General features: G+C 41.6%; 1 protein-coding gene across 2 annotated transcripts in view; it reads left to right on the top strand.

The window, feature by feature from the left end:
- FHIT (fragile histidine triad diadenosine triphosphatase) overlaps positions 1 to 22,554 on the top strand; it is a 1,019,791-nt gene that overhangs the window by 980,838 nt on the left and 16,399 nt on the right. For both annotated transcript variants that reach the window (XM_089494469.1, XM_089494397.1), the window contains one exon: positions 19,421 to 19,530. In XM_089494469.1, the coding sequence (XP_089350595.1) occupies positions 19,421 to 19,522 (102 nt within the window). In that variant the 3' untranslated portion in view covers positions 19,523 to 19,530. The remainder of the gene's footprint in view (positions 1 to 19,420; positions 19,531 to 22,554) is intronic.

Below are 22,554 nucleotides of genomic sequence, written 5' to 3'. Positions count from 1 at the left end.
CCTGTGCATAGATATCTGGATGACATCCCAGAATATAATATACCAGGATTTGGCATGGATAACTGAGACACACACATGTGTGTTTGTGTATGTGTGTGTATTACAGTGATTAAAAAACAGAACTTTATAATTGAATTAGCAAAATGTTTCCGTTTGTACTTAGTTGTTCAAAATAAAAGTAAACTGTACCCAAGGTGACAGTTTGAAACACTCTGTTGTTCTAACTTGTCAGAAGTTCTGTTTAGTTTTAAATCTCTGCCTTCGTAATCTATATATTCAGAAAGAGAAGGAGAGAATGTATGACTTACCTGTTTCTTCATATTCATAGGGAGAAAGAAAAATGAGATATCTGGCAATACAGTATTCAGAAGAATATACATATGACGATGATTGGAAAAACTTGTTCTTAATGAGTCAAGCAAAGCTGAATATGGTGCGTGACAGACGGTCCTGAAGCGCTGTGCTGCTGCCGATACTAGGGTTAGGGACAGTGTACCAACCGCACGGTCCCTAACCCTAGCATGGCACAGTGGCGCAGTGGTTACATGCCTGTACTACAGCCACTCACTCACAAATCATAAGTTTGCGAGTTCAATACCAGCAAAACGGCTCAAGCTCAACTCAGGCTTGCATCTTTCTGAGGTCACTAAAATGAGTACCCAGATTGTTGGAGGCAATTAGCTTACAATTTGTAAACTGCTTAGGGAGTGTTTAAGTGCACTGATAAGTGGTATAGAAATGTACTTGATATTGCCATTATAATGGCAGCGTCCCGTCCATATGGGCACCGCCATTTTGACATAAGTGACGTGCAGCATATACACATCCTTGAATTTCTGCCTGGCGACGGAAAAAGAATCCGGTTTTTCCGGGTTCTTTTTACTCCAGAGGGATGCTGTGCGGTTTGGTGGCTGTGGTGTCCCTTTTGAGGGAAACAGGCAGCCACCACCAGGCCACCCTTTTGGGGCGGTGTGTCCTGGGCTTATGTTACTTATGTCTCAATATGAATAACTGAATGTTGTTGTTGCTGCTGCTGCTATCATGGGTTTTCAAGACAGTGGATAAATGAAATAAATTCAACAATTTAATAGAGTTCAAAAACAATTTGAAAGAGTTTAAGGTAGTTTAAACAACCTAAAAGTAAATTCAATAATTTAAAAGGTAAAAAAGTAAAAACAGTTTAAAACCAGGCACACAGAAATATTGAAAGATATCAGTTGGCCCCCAAGGCTTTAATAAAAAGGAGTAAGTTTGTGCTGGAATAAAGTAAATGTTGGTGCTAAGTGAAGGCCCTCTTTGAAGACTATACATAGTTTATTGCTGCCACTGGCAACATAGTAGATTGCCCATCAGACCAATAGTGGGCCAAGAATGAGGGGATTATCAGATGCCTGAAAGTCCAAAATGAAACAAGAAATAGTGTCAGAAGATGAAACTTTCAGGTCAGAGAAGAAACTGCAAGTAACACTGTGGCTTATGACACAACTGGACTCAAGCCGAAAGGATATGCTCAGAAGTGAAAGGAAAGTCCAAAACTACACAATACATATTCTAGGAACATGTAATGTAAGAAGCATGAATCGGGAGAAGCTAGACATAATATAACAAGAAATGGAACATGTAAACATTGCAATACAGTCTTGGCATGAGTGAGCAAAAGTGAACAGGAATGGGACATTTTGAGTCAGATAATTACACAGGAAATGAAAAGCTAAGAAGACAGATCCAGCAAACGTGGTAGAAGGATGTAGTGCAAGGTCTGACTGAATCATATTAATAAGACTTCAGGAAAAAACCATCAATAGAACCACAATCCAAGTTTATGCTTCATATTAGAGCAGCAGAAGAAGAAATTAAAAGAATCCATTCTGGAGTTCAGGAGACCACATACCTAAACAGAATTTGTTGTAAATCATTGATTGGAATGCAAAAGTAGGAAACAGAGCAGAATCAAAGATTGTAGATAAATTTGGCCTGAGATCAAGAAATGAAGCAAGAGAATGATTGAATTTTGTGAGGCTAACAGTTTGTTCATCATTGTTTTGCTTTGGACATATCATAAGAAGACATGACTCATTAGAAAAGACAATAAACATTGGCAAGATAGAAGGCAATAGGAAAAGAAGACGACCATGGAGTGAAGCCGCGTGGGGAGGAAGGGGCTGCGCACCTTATAGGGAGTAATGGGGCATGCGTCTATGGTGTACACACGCTGCTGCACTGCTGCACCGTCGCATGCATGAGCCCCATTCATTTAAATGGGGCTCGAGTATGCACGGAATTTGCTTTACGTGGGGGAGTCCTGAACAGATTCCCTGCGTGAAGCAAGGGTGCACTGTAATAGATATTTTCATCTCCAGTTTTAATTGTATCATGTTTAATCCTGTTTCAAGGCGGGGGGGATTTGGGACATAATGTTGAATGTGGATATTTTAATGTGTTGTGAGCAGCTTTGATTGTCTCATCACAGAAAAGCGGGATAAAAATAAAAGTTTTATTTTTATTTTTTACTATGGTGACCGCATGGCCCACTTCCAAAATGGGCCTCTGCCATGGTCCCAAGCCAGCTGCTGCCATGAGCTGGATTATTCCAGTTCCTTTTTGATCCATTCCAAAGGGCTAGACTGCACCATCAGAGCAGCTTCTGGCCACTTTGCGGGCATGTGTCCTATGAATGTCACACCCCCACAGCAGCTGGAAGCTGCTTTATTTGACCCATGTGTTTCGGGGTCACATTACAAATGGATAGACTCAATCAAGGAAAACATGGTCCTAAGTATGCAAAATCTGAGCAGAGCCTGTTGATCATAGTGTTACTTGGAGTCACTATAAGGTGAAATCGACTTGATTGCAGTTAACAACAACAACAACAACAATGTATTCAATAGTGTAGGGAATACTTAGGGATTGTTAAAGTCCATCAGTTCCAATTACTGGGCAGCCACTGCAAGTGATTGGGGTCTGTTCCCCTGTCAGAAAGGATACAGTGGATTGATGTCTCCACTCCACTTCTGCCAATAATCTCTAGGCAAAGGAGGATATGCAGCAAGGATGATGATTCTGGTGTTTGCACCAGAGATTGTGGGCAGAAGGGGCTGGAAAAATCCTGATCAACAAGGAAACATAGCTCTCCATGTCTCCTGCCTAGTAAAGCAGAATTGAGGGTCAGGCCAACAGATACTACAGCCAGCCCTCTATATCCACAGATTATTTGTCCATGGATTCATCCATCCACAGCTCAAGAATATTTTAAATATATATAAATTCCAAAAAGCAAACCTTGATTTTGCCATTTTATATAAAGGACATCATTTTATTGTGCCATTGTGTATAATGGGACTTGAGCACCCATGGATTTTGGTATCCACGAGAGGTCCTCGAACTAAACCTTAGAGGATACCAAGGGCCCACTGTACTTAGCTACATAACCAAGGTAGTTATGTAGTCAAGTAGCTGATCTAGAATACTGGTCAATAATATAAGTCCTGCTTTATTATATGTCTCTTATTGTCCATCTTATTTAAGAGCAGAGTAGTAATTTCCTCTGCTGGATGCTGCAGATATAGAAGATTTTCATACTCCATTGCTGCTAAAATGTCAGTGAAAGGTCCTGAAAAGGTGGAGGAAGTGCATGTGTCTGCATGCCAGACATGCTTCCTTAATCGTCAGGGAATTGTCGCTCCCTAAGTTATCCCTGAATCATTCCTGGGGAGCGGATTTTCTATGAACGCAAACTTTGCGTTCATAGGAAATCCACTCCCCTTGTGATGATTCAGGTATGCTAGAGGGAGCAACATTTCCCTGACAATTAAGGAAGTGCAACTGGCACGCTTCCTCCAGCTTTTCAGGACCTTGCATGGACGTTTTAGCAGCGATGGAGCCAGGTACGTATGAAAACCTTCATAGTTCTTATGTTTCCCTTCCAAAGAGGAGAAGGGTTGAGGGGGATAATTAAGAATTTTGTAGTTGTTGCCCAGTGAATTATTAACTACTACATTAAAATAATGTGCTATCAGTTACATTAAAACTATTAAGTATGTTTATTAGGACTGCTCAGAAACAGGACAGGTACTCAACAAATGAGAATTCTGTTGCCAAAATAAAGCAGATTGTCTTCTCTGTTTTATCTTTTTTAAACCCCTTATGAAATCTGTTAGAGAAAATATTGGCTGAACAATTTAGGGCTCAGTTACATTTTATTTTGGCTAAGGAGGTTAATTCCACCAGCAGTTACTTTTTCAGGCAAATGCCGTGGGATTGCTGCTACATGGAGCATAGCTCTAGGGATCATTTGGATTTACAAAGGACTGGAGTGATTCATAATCAACAGCTGAGGATGACATTTCAGCTGCCGCATGGTACACCATCTTCCTTGTCATAAGCTATAGCTAATCCACCAAAAGCAGAATCTTTAGTAATTAGCAGGATTGTTGTTTACCGGATTAAGCTATCATGCAGAAATGGCAAGCATCTTTCAAAGCGAGCACTGATTAGTATCTCTGATAGGAATGGGTTGTATCAGTCACTAAGCTCATGGCCATGATACAGCTTTTCCTCATTTTCTCTAAGTTCAGGGGAAAAAAGAAAGCACTTTTTTTTAAGATCAGGGAAAAAATGATTTGTTGGTGGAGATTAATGCCCAAAGAACATTCCCTTTTTCCTGAGACTGATGTCAGAAGAGCTCTTCCACAATATATTACAAAATGTCTGTACCCAAAGTGCCATGGAGTAATTACTTTGATAAGAATGAATAGTTTTCATTCTGTGTTTAGAAAAGTTCACAAAGACTCCTCTGGAGAAGTAGTGGTGTCTCTCTGAACAGACTTCAGTAAAAATTCTGGAATACAGTATATAGCATTGCAGCACAGTTTATACAATTCCCCAGATAGAAATTCAGAGGGAAGTAATAAGGGCAGAGGGACTAGGTAGATCAGGATATATAGGATTTCTTCCTGAAAAGTCAGACTCATAGGATTATATTTGAGTTGAGGAGTTCTCTAGTTGCAGGTCTGTTTATTAAGAAGGAATATGATGAATTGCACATGACTGACCAGAGGTAAGAAGTAACTGAGTTTTCTAATGCATTACTTTTAACTGATTACATTTTGCAATGATAAGCTGAAACAGAGTCAGACCGTTCCTTACTGAGTGTGTGTGCTTATTCCATTTTTGCAGTAGGAGGTGGAGAAGGAAATATCAAGTGGGTGATTTCTCTATAGATGGAAAGATTGCTTTGTAAGATCTTTTGGACCCCCCCCCCCCATCCCATATTTCCAAGGTGCAATATCTGAATTGGCCCATTAAGGGCATTTTCTTATATTTTCCAGCAGCATAATAGTAACAGTAATTATAACTTGCTTGTAATTTGTGTCTGGGAAAGCAGCCAACGGAACTGCTGATAAATGCTGAGGCCAACTTTACAAACAAACAAATACAGGGCTTTGCAGCAGCAAGAAACCAAGTCCAGTATCACAGTACCACTCAAATGTCCAATAGAGCAGAGGCAGAGGCAAGCCAAGGGTCCAGAATTCCATAGAGCACGTCAGCAACTCAAGTCAAGGGTTCCAGGTCAATTCGTAATTCAGGAGGCAAGGTTTCAGCTGTTTATATAAGCCCAGTTCCTAATCACAGCTGTTTAGTGATTGCTGAGCATTTCCCATATAACCTCCTGGATTGACGGAGGCACGTCCTTTCTGTCCTTCTCTGGCTGAAGATAGGTACAACTTCATCCTGCTCCTCTATGTCTCCCAAGCCTGGAATCTCTGCTGGGGGAAGGCTGAGCTACTGAGTCACAGGCTCTGCTGGAGCTGGCAGAACAGAGCTAGATCCTGGCTCCACAGACTCTGCTGGAGCTGGCATCACATAGTTAGGGCCTGGTTCAGCCTCCTCCTCCAAGTCCTCAGCCAGGCTGGCTATGACAATTTGTTAATATAGTGAGTTACCATTCTGGACTATAGTAACAGTAACAAGTAAATGACTTGTATGTAGAGAGATTTTGTAGCACCTCTGAGACTAACTGAAAGAAAGAAGTTGGCAGCATGAGCTTTGGTAGACTTAAGTCTACTTCCTCAGATACATTTGGTGGAGTGGAAAGCCAGGGACAGACCTATATATTCCATTACTGTGTGAGAATGTCAATTCAGATTTAAAATCCTTTGTATATGAAGTGGGAAGTCCAGTTTTAATGACGGTCGTTGGTGAACAAAGGCAGAGAAAACTAGCCTGCATCTGAGGAAGTAGGCATAAGTCTACGAAAGCTCATGCTGCCAATTCTTTCTTTCAGTTAGTCTCAAAGGTGCTACAAAATCTCTCTACATGCTGATTCCACAGATGAACACAGCTGTATCTTTGAAGTAAATGACTTGCTAGGTGCTCAAGTAATGAGTCAAGTAACTAGTTTCTGTTAAAAAATAACATTCCAGTCTCTGTAGGTTATGGCTAGTACGATTCAAAACAATGAAAGAGGATGGGGAATATTTAATTAACATTTAATTTTCATTAATATGGTATGTTTGAGACATTTGAGCTCCTTTTTAATGAATTATTTTGGGTCTTGCTTTTTTGCAATGTGTTATCCTCATAGTGTGTTATGTTACATTAGAAACTACCTTGCAATATGTGTGTGTGTGTGTGTGTGTGTGTGCGCGCTGAAAGGCAGGATAAGTTTTTTCCTTTGAATAATTTAAATATAAGTCCAGTTCTGTTCTCGGTCTCTGCACACGTATCTGATTCTTTTATTTGATAGACAGATTTCACTAGAGAAAATGAAGAGGTTGAGACATTTTTTTTCTCTGGGCCAAATCATCTGACTTCCTATATACTGCTTGTTGACCAATAAACTAGGATTTTTAGCATCTCTCTAAATTCCACCCACATCTTTTTGCCAGCTCTCAGTTTTGCTGCAAGCGATGGTGCTGTGTCCTTTTTACATTCTTGAACGCAGACTGTATCCTGCTCAGCAGACAATTCTACATCAGAAAGCTATTTCCTACCCTACCAAGCCATATATGATACAATAGCTGTAGGCAAATTAACCACATTATTGTTGTTCCACTGGCAGAAAAATCATTTTCATTTTGACATTAGCTCTAACTGTGTTATATATCCATCTTGTATGATCCTTAAAGTGGGGATTTTAAAAAAAAACAACACAATTCTACACACACAACAAAACCAAGAGGGTGTCACAAAGAATAGGGTGCATGTTGCCAACTTCTGCCTCCCATACATAGGAATGAGGAGGGGCTTAAAATGAATGCAAATTTCATCATATAAATTCTGTGTAGCTGCAAAATGGCAGAGAGACACTCTTGTCGGTGCTGCTGTTTTATGTCACAGAGTTATGACAATGTGTGGAAGGAATTGGGAAGCAGGTTCTAAGAGGTAACAGGCCTCACACTTTAAAACCGAGGTTCTCTCTTCAGAAAAGGAATTTAAATGAGAAAATGATGGAAATGTAACAAGAAGACACATCACACATCAAAGCTATGCTTTTCAATTCTATACTTTAGGATGGATCTGAACATTAGAAGAGAGGTATGGAGGCTGATGAAAATGGCAGTCCCACACCCACTGTTTTAGGGATCCTAATATGGGATGTGGTGATATATTGCTGCAAGTGTAGAATTCCTTACCATATAGGCTTGCCAGTTCAGGATCGTCCCTAACCCTACAGTTTCCAAGCCAAACACTGAGACGTAGGCCCCATACAGACAGGCCAAAATAAAGCTGCTTCGAGCCACTTTGGAGGTATGCTGTTTAAATGATGCATGCGTCCTAAGAGTCCTTACTGGAGCGTGGCTTTGGTGTGGCTTCTGGACTCTTAGGATGCATGCATCATTTAAACAGCATACCTCCAAAGTGACTCGAAGCAGCTTTATTTTGGCCTGTTTGTATGGGCCCAGAGGCACAATCCCTGCTGATGTGTTTAAACATTGTGCATAAAGTGCCAGCCACAGTTGCTCAAAAGTTGTCATTCAAATGCACAAACACAAACAGAGAGAACATATGTTCCTGTTTGGAAATTAAGAGAAATTCTTAACAAAAAGGGTTCTTCTCAGATTAAGGTGAAATTAAGGGATTATTCCTTCTCATTTACACTCATTTACACTTACATCTATACTCTAGAAATCATGCAGTTGGACACCACCTTAACTACCATGGCTTCATCTTACAGTATCCTGGGACGTGTGGTTTTGTGAGGCACTCTGGCAGAGAAGGCAAAGACCATTAACAACTACAAATCCTAGGATTCCATAAAATGAATTTACAGCACTTAATGTGATGTCAAACTTCCTTAATTCTACCATGTAGATGCACCCTTAAGCTGCTGCCACAATGCAGAATTAATCTGCACTGCACGATTGAGGCAGTTTGACACTGCTTTAACAGCCATCGTTCAATGCTATACAATATTGGGATCTATAGTTTTGTGAGATATTTAGCCTTCTCTGTCAGGGAGCTCTTGTGCCATAACAACTACAAGTCCCAGGATTCAACAGCACGGAGCCATGACAGTTAAAGAAGTGTCAAACTGCATTATTTCTTTAGTGTGGCAGCAACCTTGGTTGTGTGGTGCCTCTAAAAGGCACCCAAGAAAACCTCATGCAGGTAAGCCACAGGACAGGAATGAAAAGGAACAATACCAGTTTGAGATTGATGTTTGTTGGTAGAAGTTGGCCAACTGTTCAGTGGCCAAGATAATCCTAGTATGTTGTTAACTGTTGTCAGCTTCAAGCCATGGAGACTCTATGAATAAGAAACCTCTAAATCAACACATCATCAACTCTGGTCTTGCATACTCATAGACCCTTGGTTGGGTCTATCCATCTGTAACATGGTCTTCCTCTTTTCCTGTTGTCCTCCACATTTCCAAGTATTAATGTCTTTTCTAGTGAGTCCTGTTTTCTCATGATATGGCCAAAGTATAACAGTCTTAGGGGCTGTACAAACTTCTTCAGCCAGATCAGGGCCGCAGCAACCTCACATCACGGCACCAATCCAAAAGGGTGCCTTAGCCATGGTGGCGCAGCTATATGGCACCCTTTTGGGGCTGTGTCATCTGGATGCAGTGCTGGAGGCACGCCATGACCCCACCCACCATCTGGAGCAGTGCATGGCATCAGGGTGCTTTGGGGGAGCAGATTTGGGCATGTGTCATCAGGATGCTATGGCCCCCCTCTGTCCCCAGGCCAGCCTTTCAGGCCGCTCTGGGCAGGGCCTTAGTTTAGTCATTTTGGCTTCTTTGGGATAGTTCAGTCCTTATTTGCTGCAGAATCCATTTGTTTGTCTTTTGACAGTCCATAGTATCTATAGAACTCTTCTCCATTCCGAACCTGAATTCTAAACGTAGATCTATATGTTTTTACCAGCAATGAATAGACAATGGTTTAGTTCAGATGCTTATCCCTGATTTAAAATTCAAAAATGTTTCCTTGGTGTTCCAGTGGGTCATAATAAATCATGGCTGAATCTGAAAACATCTGGTTTGTACTCCTGTTTCCCATATCCCAAAGATCAGATTGTATCCAAGAGAGGTCACAATCCACACAAGAAGCTAAAGGTGCACTGAAGCCATTTGGAAGTCCCATGACAATTTCTCGTAATCTCCTGTTGGAATGTGATTAGGGTGGAAAGCATGCAGAAATCGCTGCCACACTCCTTAGGTAGTGGTGGGAACACTGAGGAGCATAACAATTTCAACATTTTGAAAAATGGATTCTGGGGGCCCTTGGGGTAACAAAAATGGCCCTGGGGCTGCATATGGCCCATGGCATGTATTTCCCCATTCCCCAAACTAGAGAGCATTTAGGTAGCTTTTTTCCAATTTCTAATATACTATGGATATTATTTCATACAGAAAAACCAGTGGGAGAGACGTGGGATCTAAAAGACAAAAACTGGATTTTCCTGTTCTTAAAAAAGCAGCAGGAGAAGTCCAGGTTGTTGATGGGCTCCCTGGGTGGATACAAGCTGCCTATGACCCAGGCACAGGTAAATGTAATAAAACCCATTTTTAAATTTTTTATTTTGTTTTTCTCTTTTAGATCCCTCATCTCTCCTGCCATTTTTTCTGTGTGAGATAATCTCTTATGTTAGTACTTGGTCCATTTACAGATTAGATTAGATCAGATCAGATCAGGATCCAGAGGTCATCCCCTGAAGACCTTTAAAGGCTGCACCCCTGCACCCAATCCACCCTCCAAATATTAGTCCCTAAAATGGCAATCATACCTCCAAATGCCTTTGGGGACCCAATTTTCTCTACAAATGTAATTTTGTCCTTCTCTCTGACTTCTTTTGCAGGGTGGGAAAACCCCATTTTAGAAACAGGAAGAAACTCCCAGGCTAGGGACCCAGAGGGTCTACATGTAGCCCATCTTGTGTGTTTAGCCCACCTTTGCATTAGATTAGGGCAAGTGCTGCATTCTACAGTGGACTGAACAGTGGATGGGTATAGAAAGGAATCTTCTGATGAATCTCAGCAAAAGAAGGCAGAGAGAGGGACAAAATTACATTTACAGAGAAGAGAGTGGAACAAGGCAGGAAGGATAATACAATCAGCTTATTGGTACCCATTGGAAAAAATGGTAACATGCCATGAGATTTGTCATGTTTCAGGAAATTTGTGAAAACTGTACTTATACAACATATTTGCACACAATCCAGCATTTTTGCCAGGAAAACAGTGATTCTTGCAAAGAGACAGAGCAAGAAACGATGGTGGGATACAGACCGCCAGAAAGAGGCGGCCTGGAGCTGCCTCTCTTTTCCGCGTAACTGCGCTGCAGCAACCAAATTGCACAGCGCAGCTACACGGAAAGAAAAGGAGCTCTGAAAAGCAGCTCCTTTTAGCGCTACTGCAAACTGCCTGCGGCAGCACGAGCACATCACTGCTGCGAACACCCATCTGGACAGCAAGTGACGTCACAGCTGTGTGCACAGCTATATGGTGCTGCACAGCTGTGACGTTCCGGTGATGTCCTAGGGTTGTGGGGCGTCTGGAAACAGCACCCCAAGGCAACCCTAGCATGTCGCCAGGACGTGCTAAAGGGTCCGTTTGTACCGGGCCTAAGTATTTATAGGCCAAATAAGCTGTTTTGCTTCATGGTGCCATGATGCAGTCCCAAAGCCCCAATTCAAGTGCAGACTGTCTTCATAAAGTGAGGCCAGTTCTGCACCAAATAGATTAAAAAGATTTACCTTTAAAATCTGAAGCACTTCAGAGCAATGCCAGGTGGCTGTTTACACATGTGTTCAGCTTTGCTGCTTGGTGCTGCCACTGCTGGCATGGATCACTCCCTCTAAGGTGACCAAGAGGAGCCCATCCATGTGATCAATGATGGGCACCTCATTTTTGGCCTCAGAGAAAGCACTCGTACCAGTGCAGCAATGCCAGGCAACACAGTGGGACATGTCTATAAACAGCCACCCAGAATAGCTACAGAGTGTGGAGGTAACGGGGAATTTGGAGCAGCTCTGGAGCCAGAATACTCTGGAGGCAACACACACTCACCAAAAAGCAAAGCTTGCATTTGTCCTTTTATATAAGGGACACCATTTTAGTACCCCATTGGATATAATGGGACTTAAGCATCCACAGATTTTGTTATTCACAGGGTGTCCTGGGCCCAAACCCAGTGAATACCAAGGGCCCACTGTAATTGTCAGTTTTCAGACCTTAAGGTTTTAGGCAATATAAATTACCTGATGTGTGGTTTCCATGCTTGTCTTGTGCAGCCAACATATTTCTTCTAAGCAAGATTTATGAGAGATTATAGGGGGATTTACAATTTGGGGAATGCGAGTCTGAGTTCTTTGGAATTGTGATTTGACATATATTGGTTTGTTTTAACTTGGTGAAAAATAAGCAGTGGTACATGTTAATGGTATTTTCAATTCCCTCATCTCACTTCTGTACCTCAGCTAATATCTAGGTGTCTGGAAAGGATGAAAATGGCCTTTTTTTTTCTTTACAAAAAGCACGGTGTTTTCAAAATGAAAATCTAAGCCCAAGATAATTTCTCTTCTTATTTTAGGCACACTGCTGTTAACCTTTAAATGCAATCAGTCTTTGATGAAGCTAAAACTGCTCTGTAAGGACAGTAATTGATTTTCAAACTTGGTCTTGTGGCCTATGAAGTAGACTCTACTAGACTGCCTTTCAGTATGCAATTTGCTGTAGTTATGGTCTGCAGTTTTGGAGATATATATACTGTCAGTTTTCATATAAACCATCTATCTGAAAAGACCCAAATAACAAAACTGTTAGCAGCACATATTCCATTCACAACAGCACCAGGTTGGAAGAGGCTCAGGTTTATTCATACATAGATGTTTATCACATGAAGCCTAAATACCCTAAATGTACCAGATCCCATCTGATCTTGGAAGCTAAGCAGGGTCAGCTCTGGTTAGTAGTTGGATGGGAGACTACCAATGAATACCAGAAGCTGTAAGATATGTTTCAGAGGAAGGAAAAGACAAAACCACTTCTGAGTATCCCTACAAAATTCATGGGGTCACCATAAACCGACAGGTAACTTGAAGGCATATCCACACACACACAATTGCAGTGTTAAGTGGTGGCTGGCCTGTCCAGATAAGACCTTAGACATCAGTCAGTGTAGCAAGAACTTTAACAGCTTTGCAGTATTAAAATGTGTATGTGTATGTGTTTTCCCTCACTGGTGGTTTGCCACTCCAATAGTCTTCTTGACTTTTCTATGAGCTAGCAAAAGCAAAATGACCATTCTAAGCAAAGTTGATTGTACCATCCGAAAAATAATTGTCAAGGAATTAGATATCTAAGAGCACATCTACGTTGAGACAAAAATCCATCTTACCTTTGGGTTACCCTGATCTGCAGCAACAACACGCTTTATTGAGGCAAGTTTGGGAGAACTGTCCACATGTACTTCTCCCTTTTGAATTCACCCAATGTGATAGTACGCCGATGACACCCAAATCTATTTCTCCATGTCTCGTTCGTCGGCCTTGAATTCTGATGGCGTCTCCTCTCTCAGTGAATGTCTTCGGGCAGTAATGGGCTGGATGAGGAAAAACAGATTGAGGCTGAATCCAGACAAAATGGAAGTGCTCACGGTAGCAGCCCCGAAACCAAGAATTGGGTTGCAACCTCTGGTCCTGGACAGGGTCACACTCTCCGTCAAGGACTGCATTCGCAGTCTGGGGGTGCTCCTTGACTCGTCGCTCCTGATGTCAAACCAGGTAAATGCGACAGTCAGGAGCGCCTGTTATCAGCTTCGGCTGATACGCCAGCTGCGCCCTTTTCTGGAAGTAAGGGATCTTGAGACTGTTGTGCACACGCTGGTAACCTCACGTCTAGACTTGTGTAATGCGCTCTACATGGGGCTACCCTCGTGCTTGGTCCGGAAACTGCAACTAGTACAGAATATGGCAGCCACAGTAATTTCTGGAACATCCAGGAGGGACCATATTACCCCAGTTCTAAAGTCCCTCCACTGGCTGCCCATTAGCTTCTGGACCCAGTACAAGGTGTTGGTTATCACCTTTAAAGCCCTAAATGGCTTGGGCCCAAACTATCTCCGGGACCGCCTTCTCCCCTACAATCCTCCCCGTGCACTCCGCTCCTCTGGGAGAGGCCTACTTCAGCCACAAAAATCTAGGCTTTCGACTACTTCCCAGAGGGCATTTTTCATCATCGCCCCCAGACTGTGGAACGGCCTGCCGGATGAGATCCATCTACTTACATCCTTAGACAGCTTTAAAAAGGCTGTTAAGACACATCTCTTCCAGCAGGCCTTCCCAGAATAGAGAACCCGGCCTTAGAAAAACATCTGGGAAAGATACTGCTGCTCCCACTGGTTGCTTGTTGGTATGATGTTGTTGACCTTCTGGTCAGTTTTTAACTTGTATGTTTGTTTGTTTGTTGTTGTTTTTTGTTCTGTTTTTTAAATATTGCATTGAATTTAATACTTTTTTATGGAGGAGAGGGTACCAGGGATTTTATGTTTTGTATTTTTAACTTTATTAGCCGCCCCGATTGTTCTCAGAGGGGCGGGATACAAATAATAATAATAATAATTATTATTATTATTATTATTATTAATCACAATAAGCATGGCCACACTGCGGCTGCTTCAAGTTTTTTCCCCTTCCCCGTGTGCATGAAAATGCATGTATTTCTGAACTCTCCATCATCCCGGACTTCCATCAGTGTTGTTACAAAATACAGTCCACATGCGCAAGCAGATATCTAGATTTTCTGCTCAAAACTGGGATTAATCCCCATTTCCCCCCTTTCTCTGACAAGAGAGAGTTAAAAAAATGCAGCCCAGGCTATTACAACTCTTTTCCCTGCCGTACAAATATAAATACATTCTTTCTAAGATGTGCCCCACTTCAAGCAGATCATTACTGATGTCTGACTTCTTGGGTTTCTTGATAAATTACCCTCCTCTTTCACCTCGAGCGGAAAATGCTCTTCCACCAATAAGCACCGACTGTCACTTTTGATCACTTGTAAACCAGGAGGCTCTTTGAATATTTCTCTTTGTTGGGGGGGGGGGGGGAGATTCATTTCCTCACCCATGTCTCCCAGTGTGAAGTTGCCAGCAGAGCTGACAACCAGGTTTCAAGTTATTTTATTAAAACTGATAGCGCTGTAGGATGGCTTGTCGTTGTTGTTGTCTTCACTGCAGCCCTTGAGGGAAAGCACAATATGGTTATACAGCTCATTCACATGGAGAGTCTCTCTTTCATTCTCTCTCTCTTTCTCTGCTTCTCACCCATTACCAAGAGAAATTCACACTTCAGGAATGTACAAAAAATGTTGCCATCTCTTCAGTATAAGGGTCATTGTGATTTTGACAGGCATGTGTGCTGTCAAATGTTTCACCTTACTCAAATATCACACAGGAGGACAGGACTGTGTAAGATGGCACCCTCCTGATACCGGAACTTATCACATGATCCTTAAAACTGCCTCAAGCATCCTGGGCTGCAGATGGGGCGCGGGATGAAGGTGGGAATTATCACATGCTAAATCACTGAATTGCTGACTGCCATTAGCCCGGGTCCAAGCCAGGATCCAGCTGCACTCCGCCAGCACTTTTTCGAAGTTGGAAGCTTTCTGGTGGAGCACAGCTGGGACCCAGGCTGATGGAAGCCGGCAATTAGGCAGCAATTTAGCATGTGATAACCTGTAAAGAGACAGACAGAATGACCAAGGGAATGCAAACCATACCAAATATGAGCATTATTTGGGTGGTCATAATTCTTATTTAGGGAATGTACTCATTCCCCTCCTCCAGCTACACCCTTTCTTGTTGTTGTATGCCTTTAACTTGTTTTTGACTTACGTCAACCCTACAGTGAACCTATAATGAGATTTTCTTGGCAAGATTTGTTCAGAGCGGGTTTGCCATTGCTTTTCTCTGAGGCTGAGAGTGTTTGAGTTGCCCAAGGTCACCAAGTGAGTTTCCATGGACAAACAGAATCGAACCCTGGTGTCCAGAGTTATAGTCCAACACTCAAACCACAACACCATACTGGTTCTATTTAACTTGATTTCTTGCTATAAATGGAGACAATGAACTAGACAGAGATTTATGCATGTCCCTTCAGTGTCTTCTTGTCACTGAGGTTACAGTAGAACATACGTGGGAAAACAGACTGAAGGTTAGAGATGGCTCTTCTTTTATCCTCCAGATCCCTGCTGGATTACCCAGATTCCCCTGAACTCCTACACTCCTGGAAAAAAAAAACAGTTCATTCATTTGGATGGTCAGAGTTCTTCTTCTTTGGAGGGCAATACCCCATCCCTCCCCCTTAGCGATCCCTGTGGGCCGTTACCCTTCCTTGCCTGTCTGCTATGGTTGGTCAAGGACAGTTTGTGCAAGACCTTGAGCTTGGCAGTGGCAAGAAAAGTTAGTTTTTGATAACAATTTTTTAAAATTGGCAAATTGCTCCATTTCTAGGGTAGAAACAACTAGATTTTTTTTAAAGTGAATGTGGAAGAAACTGAATTTGACAGATTCATCCATCCATCCATTCAGGGCCAGGACATTTGAATGCTTGTCTCTTGGGAGTCTGTGCTTCAATCTCCATGTATTTTGCCATATTAGGAATAGAGAACCCTTCTTGAATACCTGTATGAAAAGAAGCTATGAAATGTTTTTCTCCATGTTGGAAATAGCTGCCTATATTAAATTTGGCTCATGCAAATGTGTGATAATTTTATTTCAGTTTGCTTTTAAAGAGTGTATCAATGTTACCTAATTTCTTTTTATTTGGAACAAAAAGGAGATGGGATTTTAAAAACTGAAATACAAGACAAATAAAACCTGACATTTTGCCACCTCTCAATTTAAAAAGGTATCCTGATAGCATAGCCTCTGGTCTTCATCACACAGGAAGCTTACCCATGAGTAAATCACCATGAAATCGTCAGAAATCGTGAAAGAAGTGTGATCGGGGTTCACACCCCCGTGTGCTTCTCCCATCAGTAAATTGTCATGGAAGCATTGAGGCTTGAATCTCCCGTCAGTTAAGCGTCCTTGGAGCTGCCATTTGGTAATAATAGGATCTTCCATTATTGCCAAATGGTGGCTCCATGATGCTTTACTGAGGGGAGAAGAATGCAGGGGTGTGAACCCCGATCACACTTATTTCATGATTTCTGATGATTTCATGGCAATTTATTCATGGTAAGCCTCTCATGAGATTGTCACTTCGGTCTCTGCGACATAGTTGTTTGAGCAGTGGACTATGACTGGAGATCAAGGTTCGATTCCCAGCTCGGCCATGAATCCCACTGGGTGACCTTGGGCAAGTCACACTCTCTCAGCCTCAGAGGATGGCAATGGAAAAAAACCCCCTCTGAATAAACTTGCTAAGAAAACCCCATTATAGTGTCGCCATAAGTCATAAATGATTTGAAGGCACACCACCACAATAGAAAATCTCCATAGCATAGTCTCTCCCCCTCTCTCTTTCACTTTCTGTCTGGGCTAAATGGTTAAAATACACCTCATTCCAGTTGAATTTTGCACACACACCCTCTAAATCCTCATTAAACTCTATGGGAAAAGGAAATGCACAAAAATGTGCATTATCACACATATAGCCATCCATTTGCTTCTCATGGATTCAAATAGCTGCACGTTTTCAGCAGAGGGAGGGTAGATAGATGCAAATAGATGTGAAATTGTGCAGGAAAGTTAAGACAATTAACCACTAATGTGAAAGTATGAATATCCACAGCAATTCGCAGAACACGCTTACATATAGACTATCCCCCCACTCTCTCTCTCTCTATATATATATATCTTAGATTCTACACATAGACTGGCATTTGATCCAAAATATCTCCTACAGTTATGTTGCTGCATGCAACCTGTTACTTAAAGTCTGTGTTTCTCCAGCTCTCCTTCAACATCCCCCAATGTCAGTGCTGCTGAAAACATCCCAACTAAACAGAGGACAAGAAGGAAAATAGGAGGCTGTGTAGGCATAAAAGGACTTTTGTCAATATCCTGCTAGAGTTATAATTCCACTTTTACTGCTCTGGCTGCCTCCTGTTCCAATCTGGGGTTTGCAGTTTCATGAGGCCTAAGATTCTAAATGCCCCTCTCTAATCTACAAATCCCAGGATTCTATAGGAGGCAGCCATAGCAGTTAAAGATGAATAATGGCACTATAACACTGTAGTATGATAATGTCCTTTGTAAGAAGACACTTCTTTCCCACAAGTTTTGTTAACTAAGGTATGCCTGTACAAATGCGAGAGAGTAAAGCCTCACTGAACACTAGAGGAACTTTTAAGTAAACACATATACTGATGGGGATTGCATTTGACTAATCATGCACTGCAGTTTTTCTCTGGATCTTTTTTTTTTTCTTTTCCTTGCTTTTTGGAAATTGTTTGGAGATGATGACCCGCATCCCTGCCTTCTGCTCATTTATTTTATCCCCAGTGCCCCATATATCTGTTTCAGCTGTAACAAGCTGACCATGTTTGACCCTTAACAAAAGCCTTGTTAAATTGTGAGCTACAGCCTAGAATGAATTTAGGACCTTCTTAATTCAGAATGCTTCTTGAAGAAAGGAGGAATCATTGTGGTGGTTTTTTAAGATCCTTTTGTCATGTCACATTTGTCTCATAATCCTATGCATGTTTACTCAGAAGTAATATGTATGAAGTTTAGTGGGTTTACTCTGGTATGGACAGAATTCAAAAACATAGCTGTATTAGTTTGGAAAACCATTATGTAAAGGGATCTTGTAGCACCTTTGAGGCTAACTCAAAGAGAGAAGTTGGCAGCATGAGCTTTCATAGATTTGAGCCTACTTCCTCAGATGTGTGCTGTGGAGTGAAAAGTCTGGGGGCAGATCTATATAAGCAGGCTATGTGTGAGAATGTCCATAGAAACACAAAACTTTGTGGGTGCGAAGAGAAGGTGACGATTTTGGTTTTTACCAATGGTCATTGCGGGGCAAGGCAGGAGTAAGGAGGTTGCCTAAAACCAAGGTGAGTAAATAACCAAATCAAGTCTAGGAAAGATTGTGCTACCAACTTCTCTGTTTCAGTTAAAGATGCCACAAAATCCCTTTGCATTCTGGTATGAACAGGTAGAGAATTAGAACTTTAGGAAAACTTCTGAAGTACTTTGCAAAGGTTGCCTTTACTTTAAACAATGGTAGCCCCTCTTCACATGGTGTGTGGGATGAGCTGCCCTCTTGCTCAGCCTTGGGTCACCAGGGAGGACCTAATCTTGTTTCTGGAACTAAAGTATTTGGATTCCTTCACTGTTTTGCGCATGCGTTCGTGCACATGCACACATATGCGTATGCAGTTAGCTTCAGCTTTCTATTCTTCCGTAAATGTCTACCTCCTTCATATGAATAATATGCTTGATCTACAGGTGCTTTCATAAGTGTGGCAGTGGAGGGTTGATGCAGTAATATGCATGAATTTTTCCATATTTTCTGTGTGAGGAGTATCCCAAGCTCTCTCACCATCTGAGACAGGGTAGGGAGAGGACTACTGCTGCCTCCACAATGCATCCCTGTCCCACCAGCAATAACTATCTATCCTTCCCCCTGCTGCCACCACAAGCACCAAGTCTAGAACAAGGGTTATGTGGAAGCTCCACCAGCTCCCTGAAAAGGCATCGGAAAGGGTCAAGGGAACCTGAACCTGAATACAAACTGCTTTTGCATTTTAAACTCAGTTGGCACACAGTGAAGGTCTGCAAAAATACAGAAATGAGATAGGAAGGCTGCTCCTCTTTAGTCATCCAACATCCAGAGATTCAAGCTTTTCTCATTGTCTACTGATCTTCCTCACCTGGATGCAAATACTTTAAAACAGAATTCTTCTGATAACATTAACTGATCTCATTCTTTACCTTTTTCTTTCATTCTTCCTATGAAGCTTCAGCACCATGACAAAGAGGCCGAGGAGTCCCCCAGCAAATGGAGATCAGAGGATGAAATGGCAGCAGAAGCAGCCAGCCTCAAAAAGTATTTTCAGTGAAAAAAGAGGTAAACCTTCTATTCATATTATTTCATACCCATTGGTACATGGGTGGCTATGCAACATCAGATGGTAAAGATGGTCATGTTATTAATGAGGAAGAACACCTAAGCTAGAGAGTCTTCAGCAGATTGTATTTGCCTCGACCCACTGGGAAGGGCAAGATTCTTATCTGTCATCTCCTCTCACCATCCTCACTTAGTACAAACTACAACATACAATGGCACCACCCTGTCTCATGGAAGACATGGAATATGAAGAATATTCTTTATATCCCTAATTCTATCAGGCATTTCAATTAGTAATTCTAAATAGCTGTAATTTTAGATGTATTGAGTATGATTTGAGATTTGAGATTGCTAATAATAATAATAATAATAATAATAATAATAATACAAATTTATTTATGATTCCCCGCCTCTCCCAATGGATCGAAGCGGGGTTACAGACTAATTAAAATCAATACAATAAAAATAGTTACATCAATATTCCATCAATCAATACAGCAATCCATCAAACATCCATATCCAGGGGCAAGGCATCGTTGTCAATAAGCATATCAATCTTCACTCTTCAGGGGGGGAAAGCTTGGCAAAAGAGAACAGTTTTGAGTCTCTTTTTAACTGTTTCCAAGGGGGTCGTGAGGCAAAGCTCCTCAGGAAGACTATTCCAGATCCGCGGGGCCACTATCGAAAAGGCCTTCTGGGATGAGGAAACATATTTGGAAGATGGTATTTCCAATAAGTTCTCTGATTGTGCAGGGCGGCTCATGTACCTATTACATAGATTGTCAGCCTCCCTCAACATTTATGAAGAAGGGATGCTATAAATCAAAAGATAAAAACAAAGTGGGTTTACTAAAAGTAGACATAACATTGGTCTTAGACCAAAGGTTGTATAGCAGATGTGCAGCCCCACAGTTGTTGGAGAACTCCCAAGAACCCTGTACGACTCCCACCCCTATACAGCTGTGCAAGAGGCTTATGCCCCTCTGTTAGGGGAGAAGAAGAAATACAAAGGTGATCTTATGGGTAATTCAAGCGCAGGTAGATTGGTGTGTACTTAAGAGAGAACCTTTCTATAGTAGCACTCTAGCTATATACAGTATTAGCACAGTGAAGACCAGCTTGACTCCATCTCAAATGAGTTTTACCCAGTCACAAAATCTGTATTGTTTTGATAGGCTATGATGGATTTTAATCTTGCCTAGCTTGTATTGAACGGTGGTTTTTTTGTTTTTGTTTTTAAAATCTTTTTGTTGCTTTTTTCTTAATTGTAAAATGTCTTGAGGGACCCCCTCGGCAGAAAAGCAATTTATAAATTCTTTTAATAAACAAACTAATAAATAAATATCTGCCCAGAAGGCCAGAAATGAGACACACATCTGCTCCACTGTTATATAATAGGAATGATTTGTTCTCCAAGTAAATCTAGTAATCCTTATTTCTTTTGCCCAGTACACAAGTATATTTTCAATGCATATTGCCTATTAATTTCTGATTTCTCCTTTGTGCAATGACTGGGGGGTGTGGGTGGTTGTGAGTAATTTCTGAGAGCCCAAAACTGTAAATCTAGGCAGCTCCTTACTTGTATGGAACCAGACTAAGGAACTTTCAACTGAGCTAAATTTTAAATGGAACATGTATAAGAAATGGAAAAATTGGGAAATCACCAAAGAGGAATTCAAACAAATGCTAGCCTGTGTAAAGTTGGAAAAGCTAAAGCACAGAATGAACTCAGCCTTGCTAGAGAGGTTAAGAACAACAAAAAGGGCTTTTTTGGATATGTCTGCAGCCAAAGGAAGAAGAAGGAAATGGTAGTGCCACTGTGTGGAGAAGATGGCAAAATGCTAACAGGGGACAGAGAAAAGGCAGAATTATTCAGCACCTTCTTTGCTTCAGTCTTCTCAGAAAAAGAAAAAGGTGCTCAACCTGAGAAAAATGGAACAGAGGACAGAATAGGGGAAACTCAGCACAGAATAATCAAAGAGGTAGTACAGGAATACCTGGTTAATCTAAATGAATATAAGTCTCTAGGACCAGATGAACTACATCCAAGGGTATTAAAAGAACTGGCAAATGTAATATTGGAGCCATTGGCAATAATCTTTGAGAACTCCTGGAGAACAGGAGAAGTCCCAGCAGACTGGAGGAGGGCAAACGTTGTCCCCAACTTCAAAAAGGGGAAAAAAGAGGATCCCAACAATTATCGTCCAGTTAGTCTGACATCTATACCAGGAAAGATTCTGGAGCAGATCATTAAACAGAGAGTCTGTGAACATCTAGAAGGCAATGCCATAATCATAAAAAGTCTACATGGGTTTCAGAGAAACAAGTCATGCCAGACAAATCTGATCTCTTTCTTTGATAAAACTACCAGCTTGGTAGATGAAGGGAATGCTGTGGATATAGTATATCTTGATTTCAGTAAGGCCTTTGACAAGGTTTCCCATGACATTCTTGCAAACAAGCTTGTAAAATGTGGGCTAGACAAGGTAACTGTTACATGGATTTGTAATTGGTTGACTGGCCGAACCCAAAGAGTGCTCAACAATGGCACTTTTTCATCCTGGAGAGAAGTGACCAGTGGGGTCCCAGAGAGCTCTGTCCTGGGCCCAGTGCTATTCAACTTCTTCATCAATGACTTGGATGACAGAATTGGGAGCATACTTATCAAATTTGCAGATGACACAAATTAGGAGTAGCTAACACCACAGAGGACAGGATCAAAATTCAAAATTACCTGAATAGACTAGAAAGTTGGGCCAAAGCTAACAAAATGAAATTCAAAAGGGAGAAATGCACTTAGGGCAGAAAAATAAAATGCACAGATATAGGATGGGTGACTCCTGGCTGAATGAAACTACATGTGAAAGGGGTCTGGGAGTCCAAGTAGACCACAAGTTGAACATTAGTCAACAGTGTGATGGGGCAGCTAACAAGACCAATGTGATTTTAGGCTGCATCAATAGAAGTATAGTGTCTAGATCAAGGGAAGTAATAGTCCCACTCTATTCTTCTCTAGTCAGGCCC

Source organism: Sceloporus occidentalis, unplaced genomic scaffold, assembly GCF_023333645.1.
Source record: "Sceloporus occidentalis isolate IW3139 unplaced genomic scaffold, rSceOcc1.0.p SCAF_1, whole genome shotgun sequence".
Lineage (NCBI taxonomy): Eukaryota > Metazoa > Chordata > Lepidosauria > Squamata > Phrynosomatidae > Sceloporus > Sceloporus occidentalis.
The sequence above is the reverse complement of the archived record's forward strand: the minus strand, read 5'-3'. Positions and strand labels throughout refer to the sequence as shown.